The following is a 27,720-nucleotide window of genomic DNA, read 5'->3' on the forward strand; positions in this document are numbered from 1 at the left end:
TACTTGAGAGGACATCTGCAGGGCAAACTGTGGTCATCTAGACTTGGGTATTTGCCAGATTTCTTAATAATAAGTGAATCTAACCATTCAAGGAAAACAATTGACAATATTTGTTAATAATAAGCTGGATGGTTGAGGGAAAATTGGGAACTTAAAAAACGCCTATCTGCCACAGTGAGATTGACAGATTTCTAGGACTTGGAGATTTTTTTTTTTTTAACAAGACAGTTGGCAATATTATGTTTTTTTTTTTAACAGCATAATTATTTGTGTCAACCTTTGGAAGATCTGCTTAACATAGGAACCCAATATTTTCCACATGAGCAATGCTTGATGTTATATAAAGTCATGTAATGAAAAGTACATTAAAAGTAGAAAATAGACCAGTGATTTTAATGGAGTAGCAGAGCACAAAAGGTTCATTGATACAGTTTCAGATTTCACATTGCAACTGATCTTTTAGAAACTGCCTGTTGCCATTTTAGAATGGTATCAAAAAGAATATCTATAATTATCTAAAAATACTTTTCAACTATTCCTCCCTTTTCCAGTGACACATCTGTTTGAGGCTGGATTTTCTTCATGTACTTCAACTGAAACACATGTTCTCTCTCACACATTGAATGTAGGAGATGAAAGTATTTTCAGTTTATCAGGCCAGACATAAAGAGATAGACCAAAATGTAAAACAATGCCACTCTTCTTAATTTTGGTGAGAAATATAGTTATTTGTGTTAACATATATAGTGCATTTATGGGTGTTACTTTTTAAGGAATTAAATATTTATCAGCTTTAATTCAAAATGCAATAAATACCGATAATTATAACTCAAATAAACAAAATCACTTTAAAAGATGCAGACATCATCCCAAACTGAAATGTTTAAAAACTGCAAATGTAGAATATTGTAGTATTTTCATACTGGAAGTTTTTGAGCTGTCAAGAGAATTCAAAAAGGATTTCCAAATTAGGAATCATGACTGTTTCATTATGTATTATTAGATATATGAATGATGGTTATTTAAATATTTCTCCTTAACATGAAAAAGTCTTAGAGCTCAAATATACTTATATCACACATTAAACTCTCATTCTTAAAAACTGATATCAAAACAGAAAACTACTGAAAATTATATTCAACTTTAATTCATCAGAGATAAATTTTGGCTACAACTACAGTGTGTCATTTGTAGAAAAATGTTTGGAAATAGCCACTGGAAACTTCTTTCTTATCTTGCAATTTAAAGGAAATTACAGTATTCAAGTAAATAGTAAACTGGTAGACATTTTTAGCAAAAGAAAAAAAAAATAGTTCTGTATGTTAACTATTTGCTATTTTTGGTGCTGTAGCAGCTAGCTGCATCTCAGTATGCATTTTAATATACATTATTCCACATATATATTGTATATGTGTATGTAGTACATATTTTAATTTATTTTTATAAATTGAAATTATGTTTTCCCTTACATAATTAAGAGGTTTATATCACTAATTAAATAAGAAAAAGTCAATTTTTTCTTTATATATTATGAATGAGATTAAACATATCATCTAAATAAACATTTTGCACATTTTATATTCTGAATAAAAATAAAATACCTTTTGCCTGTATTTACATTTGTGTTCACTTTCAGGAACAATGAAGCAATTAAATATATTCCTAAGAGCATTTGAGAAATTATGTATTTTGGTGAAGGGGCTCTGTATTAGTGTCCTAGGGCTGCTGTAACAAAGTACCACAAACCAGGTGGTTTGTAACAATCAATTGTTTCTCTCATAGTTCTCAGGGCTGGAACCAAGACATCAGCAGGGCTGTTCTTTCTTCTGTGTTAAATAAGGCCTTTGTCTCTTCCAGATTCTGGCCATTCATGACAATTGTTGACTTGTAATCGAATCTCTTCTCCTATCTTCGTGTGGCTTTCTTCCTTGTGTGCTCTCCTCATGAGGACATCAGTGGGCTGGGGATGTAGCTCTTGATAAGCATGCACAAAACTCTAGGTTCAATCCCTAGCACCAAAAAAACCAAACCATAACAAAACAAAAATTACCAAGCCCCTCAAGAGGACACTAGTGATTGGATTTAGTGGCCATCTTAAATCCAGGATGATTTCATCCAGAGATTTTTTTTTTAACTAATTATATCTGTTTCCAAAAGCCCTATTTCCAACTAAGGTTACATTCTGAGGTTCTAGATGAAAGTGAATTTGGAGGGACATTGTTCAACTAATACAGATACCCGACTGAAAATGACTGTAGTGTATAGAAGTAATTTGATGAGGTTGGGTTTATTGTTGGACAGAAATCCTTTGCTCCTGGTTAGCAACTTGACCTTGGCAGATTATCTATACTTTAAATCTTTAGCTTCATGTATAAAGTTTGGTCCCAGATCACCATTGAGTTATCCTGGGTTGCTTAGAGGAGATTATGTATAAACACACCTTCTTTGCACAGTGCTTGCTACAGAGGTCATTCATCCAGTAATTAGTAATAGTAATTTTCAATTGTTGCTAGGGCAGGAGATAATAATAATCATAGTATGTATCATCAGCATACTGTTAGTGGCAGTTATATTGGAGATAATCAGAATAATAGCAGACTAATACTAGTGTTGATTTCAAAGACCATTAGTACTTGATAATGGATGATTTTACTGCGAGTACGTGGGTGAGACAGGCAGGAGAGGAGAACCTCCCTGAGCAGCCTGGGTGGAGACAGACGTCATCAGAAGAGTTCAACTACAGAGCCATCGAACGTGTTCAGCTCCTGTTCAGCACACTCATGTTCAAATCTCTCTAGCGTTTATGTGTTCCTGTGTTCTGGGCATTTATAGGCCTGTATCTTGGTTGCATTTTGGGTGGTACCAGAGACTTTTAAGCCTAATGCAGAGAAAGACTCTAAAGCCCACTGAACCTGCCTTCCTGCAGCAGCCAAGTCTTTGGGAGGTGATTTTAGACAACCCCACTTCCTACTCAGAGCTCTGCTCTTGCCCACTCCAGCATCCATTCTGCAGACAGCACCAGCTTCATCATCAGTTCCCCACTCCCTCCATCCTTCACCTCCAATGTGTTGGCATCTTTACCCATCTAGTCTTCTTTCCCTTGATATTTATTTATGTATTTATTATTTTGGTTACCAGGGATTGAACTCAGGGGCACTAGACCACTGAGCCACATCCCCTGCCCTATTTTGTATTTTATTTAGAGACACCGTTTTACTGAGTTACTTAGGGCCTCCCTTTCAGCTAAGGCTGGCTTTGAACTCACCATCCTCCTGCCTCAGCCTCCAGAGCCTCTGGGATTACACGTATGTGCCACTGCACCCAATCTTTCCCTCTATTTTTGATGAGGAATCACTTCAATCCCCTCTCAGACTCTTAATGAGTACTCTTTTTTTTTTTTTTAAATTTCACTTATTTTCTTTTTTTATTGGTTGTTCAAAACATTACAAAACTCTTGACATATCATATTTCATACATTAGATTCAAGTGGGTTATGAACTCCCATTTTTACCCCAAATACAGATTGCAGAATCACATCGGTTACACATCCACATTTTTACATAATGCCATATTAGTGTCTGTTGTATTCTGCTACCTTTCCTATCTTCTACTATCCCCCCTCCCCTCCCCTCCCATCTTCTCTCTCTACCCCATCTACTGTAATTCATTTCTCTCCTTGTTTTTTTCCCATTCCCCTCATAACCTCTTATATATAATTTTGTATAACAATGAGGGTCTCCTTCCATTTCCATGCAATTTCCCTTTTCTCTCCCTTTCCCTCCCACCTCATGTCTCAGTTTAATGTTAATCTTTTCCTCCTGCTCTTCCTCCCTGCTCTGTTCTTAGTTGCAGGGAGGACATTGCTGGTGGGACTGCAAATTGGTGCGGCCAATTTGGAAAGCAGTATGGAGATTCCTGGGAAAGCTGGGAATGGAACCACCATTTGACCCAGCTATTGCCCTTCTCAGACTATTCCCTGAAGACCTTAAAAGAGCATACTACAGGGATACTGCCACATAGATGTTCATAGCAGCACAATTCACAATAGCTAGACTGTGGAACCAACCCAGATGCCCTTCAATAGATGAATGGATAAAAAAAAAATGTGGCATTTATACACAATGGAGTATTACGCAGCACTAAAAAATGACAAAATCATGGAATTTGCAGGGAAATGGATGGCACTAGAGCAGATTATGCTAAGTGAAGCTAGCCAATCCCTAAAAAACAAATGCCAAATGTCTTCTTTGATATAATGAGAGCAATTAATGAGTACTCTTAACATAAGTAATGATTATGCCCCTGATTACCACCACCACCCTTTTGCCATTAGTCTCTCCATAGAAACTTTCCTCCCTGTCTGTGTGTCCCCAGGCTCCCTCCCTGTTCTTAAAATCAATTGGCATTTCACCTCCTTAGCCAGACTACTAAACTTCATGAAAAAGTAATGACTTAGTCCTGGCTTCTTGTGACCAGAGGTTAATTTTTATAAAATTATTGAACATACAATACAAAATTCCCAGACAATAAGTTCCTGATCATTCCCTCTGCTGGGGGAGATGAGCTGTGATGTTACCTCCAGCTGTGGGGAGGTCCTGGACAGAAGGGAGCACCTGTAGCCACTGGCAGACCTTGGTTCTTGTTCCTTGTGTGGGAAGTTCACTGATTCAGAATATTCTGTGATGAGTGCAGCAAAGTGCTTTTAAAAGAGTTGCGAATTTACATAGCTATTCAGTTGGAAAAATTATAAAGTCAGTTAATGCCCTGAGGACAGCATAAACAAAGATGTTTTTGTTTTTTAACCTCTGAATAAGTTCCTGAGAGTTTTCTGAATAACAAATGAGTAGGAAAATTTCCAGCCAGCCTCTCTAGTGTAGTTGGTTGAAAAGCTGCAGATAAGTCCTTAGTGAATATTAGATCTGTGTGGGTCCAGAGGAGACTGTGAGAGGCAGTTTCTTATAACCCACTTAATTTGTCCCAGAAACTGGAATGCCAAATCAGCACCTACCAACCTGTCAAGCACACACCATGCATGAAAACAGATCAGATGGTTAAATAGAGCAGTTTGTAATGGGACAACATTTGGGTATTTGTTTTTAAAGTCACACACACACACAAGAAGAAGAAGAAGAAGAAGAAGAAGAAGAAGAAGAAGAAGAAGAAGAAGAAGAAATCTATGTAGCTTATTTCAGAATAGCTCAAATGTTTTTCTAGTCTATAGACTGAGGAACTCTATCCTGTAGGACTTCTCTTGTATAAAAAAGTGTAAAATATGGATTTTGCCCTTGGAGAGGTTAATAGTTAAAATGAGGCTATATTTAAATCCCCCCTCTAAGTAAATTCTCACCTTTCTTAGCCCCATAAATAAAGCCAGTGTGACATGGCTGAATATTGGAAATCTTTTAATCTATCATGAGGTTTAAAAAATATCCTATGTTTTATCACCAGTACCACTAACAGTTAAACTTTATATCCCTTCAGTCAACTAGAAGAGAAGACAGTTGTTTGTATCGTCCTTAACTGTGTTTTGCCCCCCAAACTCTTTGGAAATTGCACAGGCTATTAATTTTACACACCAGTTATTTTTTTTTATTTAAGAAACCAAATATGGAGAATTTGTGTATTGACTTTGCATCTACAGTTGAACTATGTATGCACTATACAGTAACATCACAATAGAGAGACATTTCTCAGTGGGTTTAGCCTGCATGCAACTCTGATTGCCTTTAATTAGGGGAAAATCAAAAGCTCAGAGAATAACAGATTTGAAGTCAGTTAAAATCAGAGTAATCAACTTAGAAAAAAAAATCATCTCATAAATCTTAATTTTTAACCATAGGGTAATAGTTTAAGTATTGAATAACTTTTTCTGTCCCTTCATATTTCTCAAATTAGAGTACTAACATTGATAGAGTTGGCATGGGAGATCTGCCAAATCTCTGGGAAATGAGAGGCTCCTCCCAGCTTCATAAAAGCCTAGGGGAAGAAAAATCTGAGAAAGCCACAGTTCTGCCTGAGAATTATATTTGGATGGTCCTAATACAAGGGCTCTCTGATTGAGCATGGTCTCACAGTCAGGTACGGGGAGGAAACCAACTAGCCTTTTGGCTTTACTAGGAACAAGGAGATGATAATTTGGCACACTGCACACAAACTGCTGGCAGTTTAATTTTTTTTTTTCTCCCCAACCAGGCTTGTCTTTAAAAATAGGAAAATATTGGGGCATGGTGGCACATGCCGGTAAACCAGGTGACTCAGGAGATGGAGACAGGTGGATTGCCACGTTAGAGGTCAGCCTAGGCAACTTAGTAAGACCTGTCTCAAAATTAAAAAAAATAACAAGGGCTGGAGATGCAGCTTAGTAGTAAAGCACCTCTGGATTCAATCTCCAGTACTAAAAAAAAATTTTTTAACTTAAAAAAAATGGAAAACAGGCAGGCACAATAGCGTGCACCTATTGTTCCAGCTATTGGAGAGCCCCACCAAGACAGGAGGAGCTCTTAAGCCCAGGGATTCAAGATCAGCCTGGGAAGCATATTGAGACCTATGTCTTAAAAAAAGAAAAAAGAAAAATGGGAAAACTTCAGGAGTATTATGAACCAAAAATAAAACATGGAATTTATTCTTCCCATGATTGGCTTTCATGAACTTTGAGAACTTAGAGGTGATTGCTTTCAGGATTTTTAAGCCTGTCTCATATAGAACTAAGGAAGAGGACAAACACATGTGAACAGACATCGTTTTCCTTGGAGTGAAGACAGCCCTGGTTTTCATGATAGGACTATCCCAGAACAGTTGGGAGAAAAATGAAATACATGGAGTGCATGTTTGCCTGTATTAGCTTCAAGATGGTCAGAATTTTAAAAAATCTGCTGATTTCTATTCCACTAGAAAAATGGGATCCATTAGGACCAGGCTCTGGGATGTCACAGTGTGTATCAGCCACCAGAGTATGATGAGTATTCGTGACATGGGAATTACTAATGTTTCCTATGATCATGAAGCAACGTGTGCAGTTAATTACTGTTGTCTGCGGCTGCTCTCACATCTTGAAACTCTCCATGACCCAACTGCAGAAATCCTGTTTGTCTGCTTCCCACCACCTCCTCCAAAGAATGAAAAGTAGCAAATTGCAAGGCTGGGCTTGTTGGATGAATGTGATTTGTTTTTGTGGAACCAGAGGTTGTGGAGGCTGTTGGCTTGTCATTAGATTTGTGAAATGACTTCATGGTCAGCGTCTCCAGATGAGTTGCATGTGGAGGTGTGGATGTGTGCTAGATGAAAACCTGTCCGAATGTACTTCCTCTCTCTCTGTGTGTGTCCTGGATCATACAGTAGGTGAGGCCATCTTCCTGCTCTCATGCATGGGGCCAGGGTCCTGTGGCCCTTGCCTGTCCTAGCCCAAGTCTTCTTGTAACTCTGTGGCCTAAGGCTTCTTCTTTTTCTTCCTTTTTTTTTTTTTTTTTTTTTGTTGTTGTTTTGGTATTTTCCCCTGATACAAATAGCTAATTATCTAATACTCTATAATAAATATAATTTTCACCACTAATGTGTTCTCATTTCTTCACTTCCTAGAGCATTAAAAAGCAAACATCTTTCTTCTTTATAATACACTTCTTTGTATTAAAGTGTATTTAGAGGACCTCCCTCACTACCCCACTCCCCCTCCAGAACACACCAACAACTTGGCTAATCAAGATAGATTAGCATTAACTTTTTCACAGATCATGATAGGAAGTGATATCAATATAGGAATTGTCATGGATATTGTTTTTTGAGGGTGACTATTTGAATATATTAGTTATTAGATATTTTTTTAGTTGCAGCCAAAATAAATAAACAACAAAAGGCCTGAGAATAACTTGATTCTCTGGAGAAAGAAACACCCTTCCTGGATAGAAATACTTTCTATCATTTAGATGTGATTGCCTGGTGGTGTCACCCAAACTAATTAATAATGACATATTAGTTAACATGTTGCCATCAGCAGGTGGCTATTGGAACAGGGGTGAAAACAGCATGTGCTAGAACAAATTGTACCTTAGAGAAAATGTGCAGTTGTTCTTTAAAAGTCTTCATGATGGCCGGGCACAGTGGTGCATGCCTATTAACCCAGCAGCTTGAGAAGCTGAGGTAGGAGGATCACAAGTTTGAGGCCAGCCTTGGCAACTTAGTCAGACCTTCTAAGCAACTTAGCAAAACCCTGTTCCAAAATAAAATAAGTAAATCAAAAGATCTGAGGATATAGCTCAGTGGTAACACAACCCTGGATTCAATCCCCAGTATTACAAAAAGTCTTCAGGATATTTGCAATATGATTTTAAATTTTTTTTTTAAGTTGTAAATGGACACAATAACTCCATTTATTTATCTATTCATTTATTTTTATGTGGTCCTAAGGGTCAAACCAAGGGTCTCAAACCTGTGAGGCAAGTGCTCCACCACTGAGCTACAGCCCCAGTTATGCAGTATGATTTTTTTAAAAAATATTTTTTAGTTGTAGATGGACACTTATACCTTTTTTTTTCTTAATGTGGTGCCAAGACTCTAACCCAGTGCCTCACATGTTCTAGGCAAGTGCTCTACCACTGAGCTACATCCCCAGCCCACATATGATTTATATTTACTTATTTTTGACATTGGTTAAGCCTCAAAAGATAAAAAAAATTGTTGTGATATTGGAGAGATAGAGACTTGGAGGGAAAAAGAAAAAAAAAATGATTCCACGTTTTCCAATTTAAAAAAGTTTTACTGAAGCAGCAGCCTCAAAATCCTGGGAAAAACTCGGGCATCCTTTTTCTCTCTTTGTATTCTCCTTTTCTTCCTGTTCTTTGTCCACCCTGGATCTGTCAAGGGATTCTCAGCACATGGTGTGGCTATGACAGATGGGCAGTAAATAATCTGCTGCTGTCTTTCAGTTTCAGGGGATCATTGTGACAGTGAAGGGGTTAAAACTGTCAACACCTATCAGAGCTTGCAGATAATTAGTGTAATATAAACCCGAGAACCTTGATGCTGATGACCACACAGCAAATGAATTCTACTAGTTTCCTGCTTTGTCAGAAATCCTTATTAATTTCTTTCTGACTTGTGTTACAGCTATGCTTTTTAAATGCCTGTGTGAAAAAATTATTGTTTATGCATATAAATGATAATGATTAAAGATGATTGTGAATCTTCCTTATCATAGAAGATGCATTTTGAATTAGCACTTGCAGATACAAGTTGAATAGATAAGTACCCTTTGGCACTTGAACATGAGATGGGTAGCCTTTACGCTCAGGGAGAGTGTTGACCGTTGACTTTATTATTAAGGATGCAACGTGTAGTATTGAGTGATGTAGGGATGCAAACAATTACAAAGTACACTTTAATCATACATTCTTTTTTATATAAAAGCAAAAGAAGTAGACTTTTAAAAATTAAACAGATTTGGGCTGGAGTTGTGGCTTAGAGGTGGAGTACTCACCTAGAGCATGCAAGGTCCTGGGTTCAATCCTCAGGACCATATAAAAATAAATAAATAAAACAAAGGTGTATAAAAAAACAGATTTGAAAATAATAAAATCCATTCTTCATTTATTATCTTGAAAGAAAAACTTGCTACATAAAAAATCAGAGATTCTCAAAGCTTTTTTTTTTTTTTTTCCCAAAAGTCCACCTGGTAACCCAAGAGGAACAAATATGGCTTAAAAGCAGGAGCAGGAATCCCTGATGGACTAGGGGAAGAATGGGTAAAGGAGAACTTCAATAACCCAGATGTGTTCAAATCCGCAGGTCCCAATGGCTGGCATCCTAGAGTACTTAATGAATTGGCCGAAGTCGTCACAGAACCGCTAGATATCATTTTTGAGAACTCGTGGAGGACTGATGAGGTGCCTGAAGACTGGAAAAGGGCATATTTAGGATCTTCTTTCAAAAAGGGAAATGGATGGTGACCCTGGATATACTCATCAGCTTAACTTTTTGCTTGGAAAAATTCTGGAATAATCAACTTAGGAAACTGGGTAACTGACTTTTAAGAGCCAGAAATAAGGTAGTGAAATATCACAGATAAATTACTGAGTTCATTTTTTGAAAGGACACACCAGCATGAGACACAGTCTTATGCACACACTGGGGTCTTCCCCTCCATTCTGTCAATTCTTCATAAAAATAGATGATGTTAGTTAAGGCATTTGGGTAAAAATTATTTTAAGTGTAATACAAAAAGTAGGTTTCTAATCATAATCTTTAATTATATCACTTCTAACTTTAATCTTAAACAATAGGCTTAATTTGATATGTTAACATACACATTCTTTCACTTCTTTTAGGACCCTCTTTTCATTAAGTTGTGATATTTCATAATTCTATATAGAATAGATTGGTGAAGGAATTCTTATTTCAAGGTGCTTTATAGTTATTTAATAAGTACAGACATAAAGCAAGTGAATTAAGGAACATAACCAAGGGAAGACAATTTCTTCTGACTTCTCTTTTTAAATCTGTTCTGGCTGAGGTTAGATATTCAGATTAAAAAGAGTGTCATGCTCTGACATATATCGAGCAAGTGCCAATTGTTTTGCTTCGGGGGCCTCTGAATTGCAGTGTCTTGGCCCACCTCCCTCCATGGGCCTGTGGGTCTGGGGACAGAGAGAAGGCAGTGGGCACGAACAGCCCTGAAGGAGAGGAGGTTGAGGATCAGGGAGGAAATTAAGGTGAAGCTGGAGTTTTTATGATTCCTATTGTTTTTTTTTTCCTTTGGGTGTTGGTAGTTTTATTTTCTACTTAGAAAATGCAAGCTTGTTGATGGGACCAAAACTTATTCAAAAGGAGGCTGTGGAAGAAGATAGAGTAGTGGCTGGGAACTGTCAAGATCCCCTAAGCAGTATCGTGTTCTTGCACTGTGTGGAAGTATACAAGAGAGATAAGTTTACATCAACACAGGACAAGAATAGGAAACTCTCGGAGGAAAAGAGATTTAATGTTCATCTCCTGGAGCATACTGATCGCCAGGAATAGATAGATAATTAAGAAGGGATTAGGTCTCCAAGGACACTCCTAACACAATACTATTTTTTTTTTAAAAATATAAGGTCTAAATAGTTCAGCTACTTTTAGAGATTAATTTACACACTAAGTAAAGTATGTCTCACTCTTAAATACAAATAAAAGGAAATTCTAAAAGTGTGTGTAGGTTGCCCTTTAAACTACACCTAGCTGTGGTTTTGTAAGGATTATATACCAGTCAGCCTTTCATCAATTTTTGAAGTAGAGTCTTTAAAATTTTCAAGCTGGGTTTAATTAAGGGGTGGGGAGTCTATATTGATTATTGATATAATTTATTGTGATAGTAAATGGCTTCCTGTTCCAGACCTCATTTCCAGGTGCAGCATCTGTGGCAGATTTATTTCACAGATGTACATTTGCATGTAGCTCTTGGGCTGTGGCTGCACAGGACTTGATTTCTGAAACGTCTATTATTTTCACTATGGGCATTATGATGCAGTCCACTACAACCCCCAAAACCAAAAAAGGCTCTTGGTCATTTCAAGTTTGATTTTTTTATTTGAGTAGTGACTGACTTCACTTATTTTGCCAAAGTTAAATCCTTTCTCTGAGTCTGCTGTTGAAATTTGAAAATATTTAATACTCTACCTAAATTAAGAGTCACAGTTTAGAACCATGAAATAGCCAAGAGATTTTAAAGACTTCTTAGTTAAAGCTATAGGAAGAAAATTTTTAAATAATAAGAGAAGTATTGAGGGAAGCCTTCTTTGCATTAAATAACATGAGGTCTAATGTAAGAAAAAGGAATTATTCTTACCATGAATGGTATCTGGAGATAATTATTCTTAAGATGAGTTCTTCAGGTTTTTTATTCAGTTTATTTAAATACTAACGATAATTTTGAGTTTTGAATGTAAAGGAAATAGCAATTCACTAAGGGGAAAATATATTATCAAGACTAAAGGGCAATCTTGATTTATATTTCCTATAACGCCAAGAGAGATTTAAGTACAGACTGTTTTTATCACATTGAGGAATTTGGAGGATTGTAACACATTGTTTTTTTGGTTCATCTTAAAATTTGAGGGGTATGAAAGATTTTATTCACATAAAAGATTTCTTGGCATAGGGACACATACATTTAAGGGCTCTTTCCTCACCAGAGGGAGAGCTGAGCCAACAATCTTGGGAAAACTGGATGTGTAGCAACAAAAGTTGTTTCTCCATTCAGAGAACTCAGGCATTTTCTCAGTCCAGAGAAATCTCCTGCATGTTGCTGCTGTGACGTGAACACAGGAGGCATTGAGTTTTCACTTTGGAGTTACTCAGATCTCAGTTCAGATTCTAGAGTTTTCCTAATAGTGTTTTCCCCATGATGAACCTATTAAGAGCATAAGCTGTAGTGTAGCGTGGGAAAGGATCTTAAGTGGTGAGGACATTACTAAAGCTTCTTTTTCCTTGTTCATAAAATGGGAGAAATAAGTATAGTGCCTCCTACAGTTCTTAAGAGGCTCAAGACCTCTGTGGCTTATACCCACTTGTAGTTCTTGGTCCAGGATTGGCATGAAATAGGTGCTGACTCCTGTCTCCCTTTCCTTCCTGACTTTCTGTAATTTCCTCTTCTGTGGAATAGATTACTTTAAAACTGAGTAGAGAACTCAAGTGTAAATTGACATGCCCATCTGCCGCTGTAGCCCACAGCATAAAGACCTCCTTTGCTTTCTTTTTTGGAGACATGAAAAAAGGCTACCGTGTTTGCTCATGGTAGGAGTTCAGTAAATGTTTAGTGATTGAATGAAAAGAATATGATATTTAAAAAACAATCCTCAGATTCACAAAGACCAGCATTTTCAATTCTGGGGAAATAATCACATAGACACATGAAGGGTTTTCATTACCTCTATGTTTCTTGTAGCATCTTCAGGTTTAAAAATTTGGAGTGTAAATGAATGAGTGGCAGATGTGCAGTTTCCAGTTTCCTCTGATTTTATGACTGGGGTTTATAAAGGAGGAGTGCAAATAGGCATTGCCCCCGTAGTAGCTTCTTCTGGGATGCATCCAGCCAAGAGATAAGGCTGATAATGGTGGATCAGCAAACTCTTCTCTATGGGAAGAGAAACCAGCTCAACCAGGGACTGGGAAGTACCTGTCTGAGGACTGAGATCGGCATGTCTGAATTTTTCTGTTACTACGCTGAGTGCTGTAAATGGATCCCTTGTATAAGTGGTTGAAGAAGAACAAAAAGAGATTTAAGATAATAAAGTTCTTAGACAAAATGTTTGACTTAAATAATCTCTTACATGTAATAATGAGGTATCAAAATATGTCCAGGGAGCTGGAATATTTCAATATCTCAAAGTAAATAAGTGATAAATAATAGAATATTTTACCCAGGGACATGTGAGAAATGAGTGGGAACCTAATCCTAAATGACCAATTCTCAATTCCAACCAAGTGCCAGGTATCAGAAAATTCTTAAATAATATTAACTGATGATAACTTAGAAAAAAACTGCATAGGTTCACACATAGATGCTTTACTAAATAAAAAAAAATATTCAGAGCAAATCAAATTAAGCTTTTTTTTTTAGAATTTTCTAATTTTATTCTGATCTTTCCCAATTACATATCCCCACATCAGACATTTTACACTATTCAATTCTTTGATTTAAAACTCCTTTGCAGCTTTACCTTATTGATCTCTAATGAAATAAAATCAAATAACTTTCTAGTCCATGATTAGAAATATTTCGATATCACTCTTTGGGATGTTTCCATAAAAGGCAAATGGGGCAAAGATGTAGTTTAGAAAAATGAACAGCACAACTTTCTTTTTTTACTTATTGAATGAAAGTGAAACAGGAAAGTGATGTTTAAATAGTTTAAATTCTAGAGATGCTTTATTTTTTATTGTTTTTGTTAAAAGATACCTTTTTAGAGGAAAACAAGTAGTTAAATTCTCCATATTGAGAACTGGTGGTTGGTTTTTGTTTTACAGTTTTGCCCCCAGAATTTTCTTCCACTGTACCAAAAGGAAATAAGGCAACTTTTAAACATTAATATGGGAAATGTCTACTATAGATTATATTCAGTATCCTGCTCTTTTTTTAGATGAATTTTTCCTTATTATTCTACAAATGAAATGCTGTGTGGACGATCTCAAGGACAAAGTGGTATATTGAGGGAGACAAATGTCAGACGTTTTACTGTTTATCACAGTTGTGGCCCTGTTTCCTAAGCTTAAGAATATTCTGAGATGCAGTTTGGGTTACTAAAGCCATTATTCATTGAAGAGTTGTGGCTACACAGAAGTATCTGCGGGGCCGGAACAATCAACATGTGTATATCTAAGTAGCCAAGCACAGATTTGTTCTAATTGAAAGCTACCATTTGGTTTTGTAAACACACTAATTTTTTCCCTTTTTCAGTTACATCTTTTTTAAGGGCTATATGTGAAGACTCCATGAGAAGCCTAATTGGAACGTCGTTATGAACCATGTAATGTAACCCGCACAGCTCTGTCATTTGCAAACATATGTCTACTTTTCAATAAATGTTATGGCTGCACAGCAGTTCTGCCTTGGCCTCTTTTGTGATCATTCTGCATTTTGATGAATGTGATCGTTTTTGCATTGTTTAAATTGACAATGTATAAATGTTCATGGTATTACTGTATTATGGTCAGCATGGGAAATCAGAGCTCTAACTGGAAAGAAAGGAAAATGCAAGTCTCTGCACACTGCATGCAGAATTCAGTTAACACCATCATACATATAGGGATGCTTTTGTCCTGTTGTGTGTGCTTCCTGTGGCCTTCTCTTGTGTAATTTTCTGCTGTCAGTGGCTCAGGCAGTGGGAGGTGGGGTAGTGGGGTATATCGAGTGGTAGGAGGGAGCTTGTGTGTGATCATGTGATTCTGCTATGGCTTCTGCAGCACAGATTCTGCATCACCTGAACAGAGAAGCAGTATCTCAGCAGTGGTTAAAACCAGTCTTGGATTCAGATCCCAACATAACTGCATTCTGGTTTCATAGCCTTGAAAAAATGGAATAATGATTGTACTTGATCAGCATACTCACTAGCCCAAAGAAATTTATCTGAAGAAGTTTGCAACAGTGCTTTGGGTTATATATAAATGTCATGATGTGCTGGGTCTTGATGGTTATCAGTGACTCTTTTTATTCCCACTGAATATGAGGAGAAAGATGTAAAAATTTAAATTCTGGAAATCAAAAAAGACCTTAAGATTCACCACATCAGATTCAGAAACTGCACAGTTCAAACACTGAAAAAAAAAAAAAAAAGAGTTTGTGGCATCTCATATGACACACCAGGTTGGTGGCAGACAAGAAGTTTTCCCGGATCCTTTGCTACTGATTTTTTGTCCAATATAGATCTTAGAAAGTATACCTAAAGGGTTCCATGGCTTCTTTAAAAAAGACCCATCTTTCTAGATTGGACTTAGTTTGAACTTAGATCTGTGGTTTTAAGACATAGCCTTGACACATTCACAAACCAAACCTCCATGGAACCCTGATTTTCTGCAGGGGCCAGCACCAGGATACAGAATCCTGATCTTCCCTCGTTCTTCACGTCTTCTTTGATCTCATAGTTCATGATATTGGTGAGTGGCACAAAAATATCTTTTTATTTTTTTAGTTTTAGAAATAGGGAAATATGGGGTTGTGGCTCAGTGGTAGAGCACTTACCTAGCATGTACAAGGCCCTGGGTTTGATCCTCAGTACCACATAAAAATAAATAAAATAAAGGTACTGTGTCCAACTACAACTAAAAAAAAAAAAAAAATTAAAAAAAGAGAAAGGGAAATGCAGCAGTAAAGCTCACAAATAAATGTTTAAGAATAAGATGGACTTTGTCATTAATAATGTCACTTCACATTAGGCAGCTTTAAAAATGTCTTTCATCTGAATCTGGATAATGAAAACTTCTAGTCTCATTCTGGGCCATCTGTTGCCCCACTAAAGGTTTTTAATTTAAAAGAGAAGTCTTGAACAATTGCAAGTGAAAAACTTAGCCCCAGCCCTACCAGAGTTACTCTGAGGACAGAATGCATTCATGTAACCATGGACACTTTTTTGGCTAGCTCCTCTACTTTAAAATACCTTCGTGTACCAATAACAGGATGTCTGTGGAGTCTCATCTGTTTCTTGGTTGAAAAATAAGCACAGATCATGAACTGTATATATTCATTGTGTATTCTTTGACATCCCTTTTAGCTCAATCAATTTAACTCCAACTTCATTTTGGAAGTTAATCTACGTAAGAGAGTTCACGAAAGTAGACGTTTTGAGTGAAGAATATATACATTTAGTTTTATTTCAGATCTTTGCCTATAAATCAGAAGCCCTGAATCCGGTCTTGGTTTTCCTAGAGAGTAGAGCTGTCTAAGACACTTCCTTTTACACCTTCGGTCACCCATCTGTAAAAGTGCTCAGGGAGCAGGATTGCCAAACACGCCCTGCGGAAGGTCTGAGAAACAGATGGTATCTGAATAACCTCACGTTCTTTAGAAGGAAGTCACTAAATGACTTACTCTGCTTGTTTTTTGCTGGTTTCCACCAGGCTGTGAGCACACCTGATTGCCCCCACTAGCTGCTTCCTCAGTTACTAGTATGTGTTTGTCACCTTTTAGGTGTTCCATAATATTGTTGAGTGAATGAAGGACCAAGTGAGCTTTCTCCCATGCCTAAGGAAACTGAATCCTGAGGTTGTCTGAGCTGGTTCTACCAGGCATTGCCTATTTTGAGGGATGGTGGAGGAATACTGTGGCTTTATGTCTGTAGGATAGCAATGCCTTCCACCCTGAAATCTGGGAAACAAAAGTTTCTCTTTATTAGAAGTTTACCTTGGGGTATGGTTTTGCTTTTACTTGGGTCTTCTGACATTCTTGTTTTGTATAATTTCTCAAGTAAAATTTTATATATTCAATGAGGTCTCCTTTTGCAGGAATGTATTAAACACTGTGGTTGGCAAGGGCATGTGCTTAGACTAACATGACACACTATTTGAATTAAGGTTTTCTTTCCATCATTTTTTCCTAGTCTGAATTGTGAGAGGATTGGCATCTATTCCTGCAAATTAAAACTAATAAGTACCAGCCTATCCCTGCAATTAGAGCTAATCAAACCCCTTAATTCTTTATCACATACATGTTAGCATATGGTATGCTGCTAGATAAACTGCAAAGACATTTTCAGAGCCGATTCTTCGCGCTTCGAACTTCCTTCCCAGCATTTTCACACACACCCCTTGCAGATATGAATTTGGGACCCATGATTTTTGTTCTTGGAAATAGAAACAACTTCAGGGAAGGTTTCTTTTGTTCTTATCTTTTACCAATAGGAAGGCAGAAAAGAGTGGAGTAGTTAGGAACGGTCCAGGATTGTTCAGACCTGAGCTTGAGTCCCAATAAGCTGCTGAGAGGTAGAGTCCCTTGACCTAAGAGGGTCCTGTAGCTCTGTGGTGATTGCAAACTGTGTCTCTGTTCTTTTTCTGATGTGCGTGGAGTTTGTGGAAGGGAGGGAGAAACATTTCAGCTTTAGGGTCACAAAATTCTGGATACAAATCCCAGCTTCCCATGCTTGGCTGTGACTTATGCAAACTACTAAACCCTTTCCCATCTGCTCTATCACCTGGAAAATGAGGTAAATACCACCTCTTAAAATACCAGGTGTGATAACTGATAGAAGGCCTTATGTGTGAGGAACATAAGTTCTTTTTTTTAATTAAAAAAATGTTCTTTTTTTTACATATGGCAATAGAATATATTATGGCATAATTATAAAAACATATAATTTGCTTTAATTCAGTCCCCAGAATTTCCCCTCCCCTCCCTTCCTCCCACCCAATTCCCTTCCCTCTACTCTATTGATCTTTCTGCTATTTTCGTATAGTTTTTTTTTTTTCTTTTTAAAACTAGTGTCATGTGATGTACATAGTGGTGAGGTTCACTGTGGTGTGTTTTACTACATCAGCTAGGTGGTGGTGGAAGGGGTGGGAAAAGAGATTTGTAACTCATGAATGAAAATTGTTTTCAAGATATGTTAGTGAAAAAGCTTGCATTCCTGAATCAACTACGAAGCAACATTAAAAATACGGTTGCCAGCACTTTTAAAAGAACATTTAATATATGTCAGGACTATTCAAAGCACTTTACATGTATTAGTTCACTTAATCTTCACAACAACCTTATGAAATGATGTTGTTAATTTGCCCAAGGTCATATAGCCAGTGACCAAGTAAGCGGAAATTTAAGGCTCAGCAGTTTCACTTTAAGCCTATCCTCTTAACCTTTATGTCTTCTAAGAGCCAAATATAATAAAGAATCAAATATAAGGACCATATATCAAGAAATAAGATTGACAAATTACTGTAAAAAGAGGGGATGCTCTAGGGATCAGGACACCAGGTAAAAATGTCGTCTTGGTCCATTTTGCATTACTATGAACACCAGAGAGCAATTTATAAAAACAAAATATTTTCTTATAGTTCTGATGGATGGGAAGTTCTATCAGGGTATTGGCTGTTTTTTTTGTTTTGTTTTGTTTTGTTTTTTTCTGGTGAGGGTTTCATACACTGGGGGAAAGAATGCTGTGACCTTACATGGCATAGGCAGAATTGAAGAGATCAAGTGCTTCGTGAAGCTTCTTTTAAGGGCCTTAGTCTCATTCACAAGGGAGCAACTCCTGTGACCCAGGCACTTCTTAAAGGCCTCATCTCTTAATACTAACACACGGATAACATCTTAGTTTGGGAGGGGATACATCCAAACCATTGCATTCTGCTCTTGGCTTCCCAAAATTTGTGTCCCCTTTCCATGCAAAATGGAGTCACTCCATCCCAGAAGCCCCCATCTGAGATGCTGACTTGTTTCAGCGTGAACTCAAAAGTTTAAGTCCACAGTCTCATCCATCATCTTCGTCAGGTGTGGGTAAGACTCAAAGATGCATTTCATCTTGAGGCCAGTTGCTCTGCAGCTCTGAACCTGTGCAATCAAACAAGTTATATGCTTCCTAAGTACAATGCTGGGGCAGGCATAGGGTGGAAATTCCCATTCCAAAAGGAGCAATAAGAAAGAAGGAAGGAGTCACAAAGCAAGGCCAAAGCCCAACAATGCAAACATTGAATCTTAAGGCTCCAGAATAATCTTCCTTATTCCATGTCCCACCATCTGAACACACCAATCTAGGAGTTGGTCTTCAAGGTTCAGACAACCCCACTCTCTTTAAGCCACAGTTCTCATGGGATGGAGGCAGAAGCCTGAGGCTCTTACAAGTCTGGCTTTGCATTCTGGGGGTCACACCTGTCTGAGAGTTCCCTAAACCTTGCCCTAGAGCAGCCTGTCCCTTCCTAGGTCTCTGCCTGGGCCCCAAGGTGGTATTTTTTTGAAATCAGGGTGGTGGTAGCAGGGTCTCCACAGCCCATCCCTGCCTGCAGTATCCACCATGTGGATACCAGCAAGGCTTGCTGCATGTGCTTGCAGAATGCTGGCCCCAGTTGAACCCAAGTTCTTGCCACAGCTGGGGTAGCCACCGACTCCTGTGCTGGAATGTGGGGAGCAGCATCTTGAGGTGGCATTGGGTAGCAAGCATTGATATCCTGTGGATGTCCCCCCAAATTTATTCTGCTCTCAAGACTCTGGTATTATGGGTGTAGGATGGATGTATCAGCCTTGAAGATCTTTGAAATGCCTTCATAATCGTTCTGCCATGGTCTTGATAAACAGAACCTGGCTTCACACTATCTTATTAATCTCTGCACCCTTGATTTTCCCTCCTAAACATGTTTTTTTTTTTTTTTTACTCTTTATATGGCCAGGCTGAGAATTTTCCAAATCTTTATGTTCTGCTTCCCTTCAATTATGAATTCTGTCTTTAAATCATTTCTATTTTCTTGCATGTTGCTATAAGCAATTAAAAGAAGCTGTGCAGTTTCAGCACTTTGCTGCCTTGTGATTTCTTCAGTCAAATGGTCTCATCCGTCATTCTTAAGTTCTGCCTTCCTGAAAGTCCTAGAAGAACATAAGTCAGCTGGAATTCTTACCACTTTAAAATAAGAAGAGGACTTAGGGGTGTAGCTCACTGGTATAGCGCATGTTCAGCATGTGTGAAGTCACAGGTTCTATCCCTAGCAGGAGAAGAAAGAAAGACACTAGAACAAGGATGCCCTTTCCTCCCATCTCCAGTGCCTTGTTCTTCATTTCTACGTGACACCTCATCAGAACAGCCTCCTGTCTCTCCATGTTTCTAGCAGCTTTCTACTCGGGACCACTTAGTCAATCTCAGGTGAGACTGAGGCTCTCCTCATCTCCTGCACCCTCACCAGAATCACCCTCCATGCTCCATTCTTGGTAACAGAGGCAAACCCAACATTCACTTTAAAGCTGCTGTAGCTCCACCGATTACCCAGTGCCAAAGCGGCTTGCATATTGGTAGGTATTTGCTATAGCAGACCCCTAGTCTCAGCACCAGTTTTTGACTTCGTGTAGTTTGTGCTCCTACAACAAAATCTGAGACTGGATAAAAGGAAGAGAAATTTATTTCTCGCAGTTCAGGATGCTGGGAAGTTCAAGATCAAAGAACTGTCAGATTCAGTTCTCTAGTGAGGACAACGTCCCCCAGAGAGAGTTCTCTGTGTCCTCACCTAGCTGAAGGCAGAGGGTAACAGACCAACAGCTGCACCTCTTTGGTAAAGATCTTAATCCCACTCACAAGGAAGAAGCCTTATGGATAGTCACCTCTCTAGGGCCCCACCTCTTAACACTATCACATTGGCAACACCTGGATTTTGGAGGGGACACATTCAAACCATAGTAGTCAGTGTCTGATATATTGCATTTCATCAAGTCTAAGATGGGGTCAAGCGAAAGATCATCATTAAGTATCACAAAGAAAGAAGGATGCCATCAGTCCTACTATAGAAAAAGTCCACAGTACTTTTTTATTTTCAACATATTAACAGAACCATCTGAGACTTATAAGTGGATGTTTATGATCTGTCACTCATACATAAAAATAAAGCTAAGTAAATGCAAGGTGACTCTATAACAGTTTTGCACATTTGCACACAGACTTCTCTGCACTACTTTTTGAGTCATGTACCTCTGTGGACCTGGGACCTCAAAGGTGTTCTGGCCAGCAGGAGTGTCGTTAATACAGTTGTGAGAGTGTCTGGATTTTCTCCACACTCACACCCTTCTGTGAGTTTAGATGCTGGAACTCTCTTGGTCTTACTCATAGTTATTTGCAGCAATTCATTCTTCCCATGGCCACAAAATGCTGCTTTGGTTGAAGTGTCCCAAGCTTGCAGCTCTCTAGTTGTGCCACTAGCCAGCAGCCATGTTTCCACTTGTGCACAGGGTGGAAGCTGGGTCACCGTAGTTCTCTAGTTATCGTTCTCCACCCTGGTTTCACACGTGTTTAAATGTGGAAATGCTGGCCACATGTTCCAAACCAATGAAATATGCTTGTCTATCAAGTTACAAGGAAATTTTGACGACCCATTTCATTTTATCTACAGTCCCTGACTGTGTTGATAATGACATATTAGTCATTTTGGTGTAACTATCTTGGACTCAGAATAAAAATTTATTTTGAGCTTTTTGGTAGTTGAGTCTGTGCTAATATTATTCTCTAGTGGTCTCTAACATGATTTACCCCACAGACATATAAGATATATGGGTTATTTTTGGCTTGCTGCCATTGTTCTGTATTTTATGGAGATCCCTGGCTCATGGAAAGTCTTTAAACAATGATTTAAATATTACTTTATAGAATTACTTTATAGAATTTAGCACCTTCGCCCATGGAATGATACTAGTTTGTAAGTGGATATTTTTATTATTAATAATGATGCCTAATTATGGGATGACCTCTTATACTACCAATACATATGCCCACTGTTTGGTGCAGGAATGTTCTCACTACTGGTTCAGGATGAGAAGTACTATATGTTCCCATTAGGATTCCAAGTGACTGCTCAGAATTTACAGTTTGGCCTTTAAATCTTAGAAGTCTGTTGAACCATTTCTAAGTTCTTGAATATCAGGAACATTGAGGCTTCCATTCCTTGCGCTCAGAGGATGTGTGTTGCAGTGGACAGAGGGTGGGGCTTTGGGATCATGGAGAAAGGGTACCAAACTGTTCTACCACTGTGTGGTCTTTTTAACAAAGAAACATCAAGTACTTTCACTAGTTGGAGCAACCTATGTACAAATTTCAGTGAATTCTTCTAACAACCCAGTGAGGTCATTGCTGTGACAGGTGAGGAAACTAAGGTCCTGAGTGTGTATATGAACCACATTGGGCTGATTTGGTGATTGAAATGGAAACTAATTTTATTACTTTGATTTTTAATTGTGTCCTCCTTCCACCATTCCCTAAGGAGAATTAAATTGCCATTTGAAATTACTTTATGGATTTGGAGAGGAAAATAAGCTTTTTAGAATTAAAAACTTTTTTTTTTTTTTTTTTTTGCTGACAATGGACCTTTATTTTATTATTTATATGTGGTGCTGAGAATTGAACCCAGTGCCTCACACATGCTAGGCAAGCACTCTACCACTGAGCCACAACCCCAGCCCAAGCTTTTTAGAATTTTTAAACCCAAATAAAAATAATTTTCTATTCCTAATTTGATTTTCCCTGTTTTGTCATAAGTGATCACTCATCACCTTTTTTTTTTTTTTAAATTAGAGAAGTCAGCAGGCAGGTTAATATCAACCTGAGATTGTCTCCTGCCTGAATATTCTCCATGATCCCTAAATTGAAGGAATTTGTACTTAGAGCCACTAAGTGGATTTTCCCCCCATCAGTTTTGAAGGAGGCAGCCTAACATCCTCTGAACTTTTGTGATTTGATGACTAACCATGGGTAATACAATAAACTGGGGATTCCAGTAGGTCTTATCGTTATACAATCTCAATGTCTGCATTAGAAATATTCCTTTTAGAAAATTGTTTTAATGCCTTCACAAATTATAAAACAGAGTAATATTTTGGGGTGATGGGGATTGAACCCAGATGCACTTTAGCACTGAGCCACACCCTCAGCCCTTAGTATTTTATTTTGAGACAGGGTCTGGCTAAGTTGCGGAGGCTGGCCTCAAACTTGTGATCCTCCTGCCTCAGCCTCTGGAGTTGCCGCCATTACTTCCAGGCATGCCCCATTATGCCCAGCAAAGCAGAGTCATATTTATATTCATGTTTAAAAAGAAGTTGCTTCATTCATTTGGTAAGTATAATTAATTAAGTCATAGTTCTGAGAAATACTGCTATTGTTTCCTCAACTTTTAAAGCCTGTCCACCCGCCTGCCGGCTTCCTTCCCTCATTCTTTCTTTCCTTTCTTGTTTTATTTTTCTTTCTTGGAACTGACAACTGAATAAATCGAATGTATCTCTTTTAGCCCACAAATCCTATTCATCTGCTTTTATTTTTCCATGCTTTAATCTTCTTCCAAGTACATTGGAAGAATAAGTAAGCATACTTTCTAAAAATCTTGGCACATTTCCTGGTTTGGGAGGTGTAAGGAGAGCACTGGCAAAAAAAGTGATTTTTGAATGAAAAATTAAGGCTATGCTTATATTTAAAATCCCCAGAGACATCACTGATATAAACCAAAGTAGCCATTTTCAGTAAGGAAAATAGCCAAGTTGTATGTGTTTTTGGTGATTGAATTTTTGTAAAAGCATGTAACGCCCAAATATATATGGAAATCTAGTGTGTAGTATATTCATCACACAAACCACACACACACAGTGTAATCCCAACCAATAATTGGACAAAAATAAGCTGATGAAAGTTATAGTCTAGCCTCAAGTATACTATTATAAAGGTCCAATTTATTAAAATAATAGATTAGTTAAACACGATTTTAGGAAACAGGCAAAACTTCTTACTGTGCCACACAATGGAGAGAAGTTGAAACACATTTACAAAGCTGACTTTGTGGATTTATATATAGCAAAGAAAATAATAGGAAGAAAAGGCCGACATTTTATGTACTAATGCATGTAGTGAGCTATGCCTTCAGCATACTAAACGTCAGAGGAGAGGCTTCCCTTGCCTTGGTAAGTTTATTGAATCTTGTTTTAGAATTTTTTAACTCTAATTATCAGTTGCTTAAGGTTTATTTTCATACCATACCTGCTTAGTTATGCTAGTGGAATGTTTGGGTGTGTTTTATATATAACTCATTTATTTACATATCTCATATATATACACACATATATATATGATGCATACATTTTATACATAATTTACCTGGGTTCATAAACATTAAATAACGTTGAGAAATTAAATATACCTGTTTCCACTCCCACCTCCTTGAAAGAGAGTGCTCTTATGTGACGATAGTTAACCTGCGCTGGGTACTGCTTCTCTGTGCTCACATTTATAGATGATAAGGGAGATTTTAGGTTACACCAGTTATAAAAATTCCATGAGAATATATCTTTACAATAAAAGATTTTATTTATTTATTTTTTTGTTTTCCTCTTTTACACAGCTGAATCAGTACCTAGCTAGAGGCATTTTTTTTTGTGAGAATATATTTATTCTTTGATTCAAACATAATTATGAAGCATCGTCTACTTTTAGAAAAATAAATAGTGTAACTTTCTCTTTGATGGTTGAGTTGGTCATAGAAGGCATGGAGAATGATGAAATTATAAATATGAATAGGTTTTAGCCTGTGTTACTAGAAGGGTTCCAAAATAATTGGGAATGAGTAATCATAGGAGAATATATGGCAGAAGTTGTACATGTGGATAAGAGTTTTTCATATTTTATATATAGTATCAAGAGTAACATATACAAAGTGAACAAAACAAAAACAAAACAACAACAACAACAAAAAAAGAACAGTCCACATTTGTTACCAATGACAAAACTCAGTGCATCAAAGGAAAGAAGAATTAGACATGGGTTGAATTCCTTTCTGACACCTAAATCCATATGGTCTTGGGCAAGTTACCTCCCCTATTTTAGAACTACAAGAGTTGTTTACTTAGTTGTATGTATATAGTAAGTGCCCAATAAATGTCTGCTGTCATCATTTTCATGTCCGACAGATATGCTGTTAGAACTGTTTAATGAATCGAGATCCAAAAACATCCTGCCTAAGCAAACAGTTTGAGAAGAATTTATTGATCAGTGTCCCCTGCTATAACTGTAGTGGGTTCCGAGAGAATGCAAGGAACGAACAAAGGATGTACCACGTGCAGCAAGAGACAGACGTTCAGAGAAGCAGTCTTCATCCCAATAGAGTGGCACTAGTGTCACATTCCTCCAGTGTGCTGGGAAGAAAAGAGACGCGTGTAATTGAGATGAGCAGTCTTAGAAGACACGGTGGGTAGGATTTAGGTTATTGAGGCATGGGAGTAGAGTGAAGGAAGGAGGACCCAGTGAGCTCCAGGAGCAAAGGCATAAAGGGAGGGTTCTGCAGGAGAAAGGGGATTGGCTGGCAGCTGGAGCTAAGGATGTGGGTGAAGAGAAGGGAAGGTGCATCTGGCATAGCATGGAAGCTTGCTTTTGAGTCTTACTTGGTATATTTAGAAGGAAAAGGTTTTTTTTTTTCTATTGGTATTTCTAAGCTTTCTTGCAGTTATGATGGATGGCATTCACAGGCGCAATATTTTCCCATGTGACAAGTATGTGTGGAATCCTTACTCTGTGGCAGGCACACGGTTGTCTGTGCCAGGGAAAAATAGACCTGGCATCTGCCACCATTGAGCTACTTCAAGAGGAATGCAGGTAAGGGCGATTCAATGCCAGCTAAGACTTTCTCTTTGACTCAAGAAGGAATATCAGAACGCAAGTCCATGCTCATCTGGTTATGACAGGAAGAGCCTGATACCAGCCCCTGAGAAGAGAGGAGGGTGGTCCAGAGAATAGACAGCAACCTTGGGCAGAGAGACGGATGACTTTCAGGTTAAGGTGGATAGGATGGGTATGACTGTGGGTGCATAGATAGGCTCAATAAGTGGCTGTTGAGTAAGGTCCTGTCTGCATGCTGGCTTTGCCAAAACCAGTGTCATATGCAAGATTTCTCAAGTGACTTTTGCATTTGAATGCAGTTAATACAAATATCCTCATAAAAAGAATCCAAAATCAGATGTGCATCTGAAGTTGGTGTAGTGCTTTAGGAAAGCTGCCCTGTCCAGTGTCCTGTGCAGAAGGACTTCTCAACCGCAGTCTTATTGGAAACTCTGTGATGAAGAGGCACATTAGGCATCCCCCTTGGCTACCTTAAAAGCAGAAAGCAAGCACGATAATTGTTTGGGTTTTACTTCTTTGCAGTTTGTATAAAAAGTTCATGGTTCTAATTTTTAAAAATCTATCAAAACATGCCCTTGAATGTCTTAAGGTGCAGAGACTTAGGCTGCAGTTGAGGCTCCTGATTGGCTGGGTGTTGTGATCAAAGGCCCTGGTTAGCAGCACCTGCCGTGTGCAGGAGGGGTGTGCCATGTGTGCCTGCCACGGTGTGCAGCTGAGACGTGACCTTTGCAGGTGCTAGAAAACACTATTTAAGTCAGGCATGTGGAATGTGCTGGGATCTGGGCGGCATCCATGCCTGAGAAAATCTTATTATGCAAAATGAAAATATAACTAAACATTAAAATACTTAATGATTTCTTAAAGTAACATGCCCTTTCATTAAGTGAAAACAGGATGTATAAAATCCATATCTAGTTTTAAACATAGACATTTCATTACATGAATATTTCTCCAATATGAAGCTGAGCAGCTGTTTCTCCAGATGCCACATCAGGGCTCTGGAGGGAATTGTTGCTAAATCTAATGCCATAGTTAGCTGGATATTGCAAGAAACACTACAAGATGTATCCGATCTAATCAGTAAGCCTCAGCGAAGTAAAATTTAAACACACAGCATGGAATTAATATGGGAATTTCGATTACATTCTAAACAAGGGGAACGTAATTGCCGTGCTTTTGAGCTTGCACATTCTAATTTTTATTATTTAAACCCTATTAAGGATCCATCACAAGAACCTTCTTTGTTTCTCCTATAATCAGTTGTCATTGTGGCAGCCAATTGTTTGGAGAGACAAAGTACAACATTATTATTTATGAGGAAGAGCCAACACACACAGTCCACATGTCCCCTAGGTGACTCTAAAGTGCCTGGGACGATATATTAAATTATGTGGATAACTATAATCTTTCAAGAAGGATCCAGAAAGTTACAGGCAGTAAGTGCTATACAGGAAGCAACTATGGTGAAATGGAAAACTTCTGACCTTCTGTCTTGTAACCTGTTGCCATTCTATACCAAAGTGGCAAAATGAAGAACAGGCATATTTATGGAAGGATTGCATGGGTCTAGAAGAATTACTTGAAGCTAGGAGTGGTGGCTCATGCCTGTAATCCCAGTGACTCAAGAGGCTGAGGCCAGAGGATTACAAGTTTGAGGCCAGCCTCAGCAACTTAGTAAGACCCTGACTTAAAATTAAATAATAAAGTGTGGGGGAGGTAGTGCTGGGGGGGGTGTAGCTCAGTGGTACAGTGTCCCTGGGGTTGATCCCCAGCACCAAAAATAAATAAATAAATAAATAAATAAGCAAATACAATAAATTAGAATGAATGACTTCAGAGCAATATAAAAAACTAAAAAAAATTTATAAAGATCGATGGTTTGTCTTGAAGGATATTTATTAGGCAAAAAACTAGTTGATATTTGATTTTGTCA

At 38.0% G+C, this 27,720-nt stretch overlaps 1 protein-coding gene across 2 annotated transcripts in view; it reads left to right on the plus strand.

The window, feature by feature from the left end:
• Sash1 (SAM and SH3 domain containing 1) overlaps positions 1 to 27,720 on the plus strand; it is an 899,535-nt gene that overhangs the window by 36,193 nt on the left and 835,622 nt on the right. Inside the window, exon 2 of one of the 2 annotated variants that reach the window (XM_015498763.2) lies at positions 9,778 to 14,563. The exons of the other annotated variant lie outside the window; for it this stretch is intronic. Coding sequence (XP_015354249.1) covers positions 9,778 to 9,840 — 63 coding nt within the window. The 3' untranslated portion in view covers positions 9,841 to 14,563. Of the gene's footprint in view, positions 1 to 9,777; positions 14,564 to 27,720 lie in introns of those variants that run through there. 2 annotated transcript variants of the gene reach the window in all.

Source organism: Marmota marmota, unplaced genomic scaffold (genome assembly GCF_001458135.2).
Source record: "Marmota marmota marmota unplaced genomic scaffold, marMar, whole genome shotgun sequence".
NCBI lineage: Eukaryota > Metazoa > Chordata > Mammalia > Rodentia > Sciuridae > Marmota > Marmota marmota.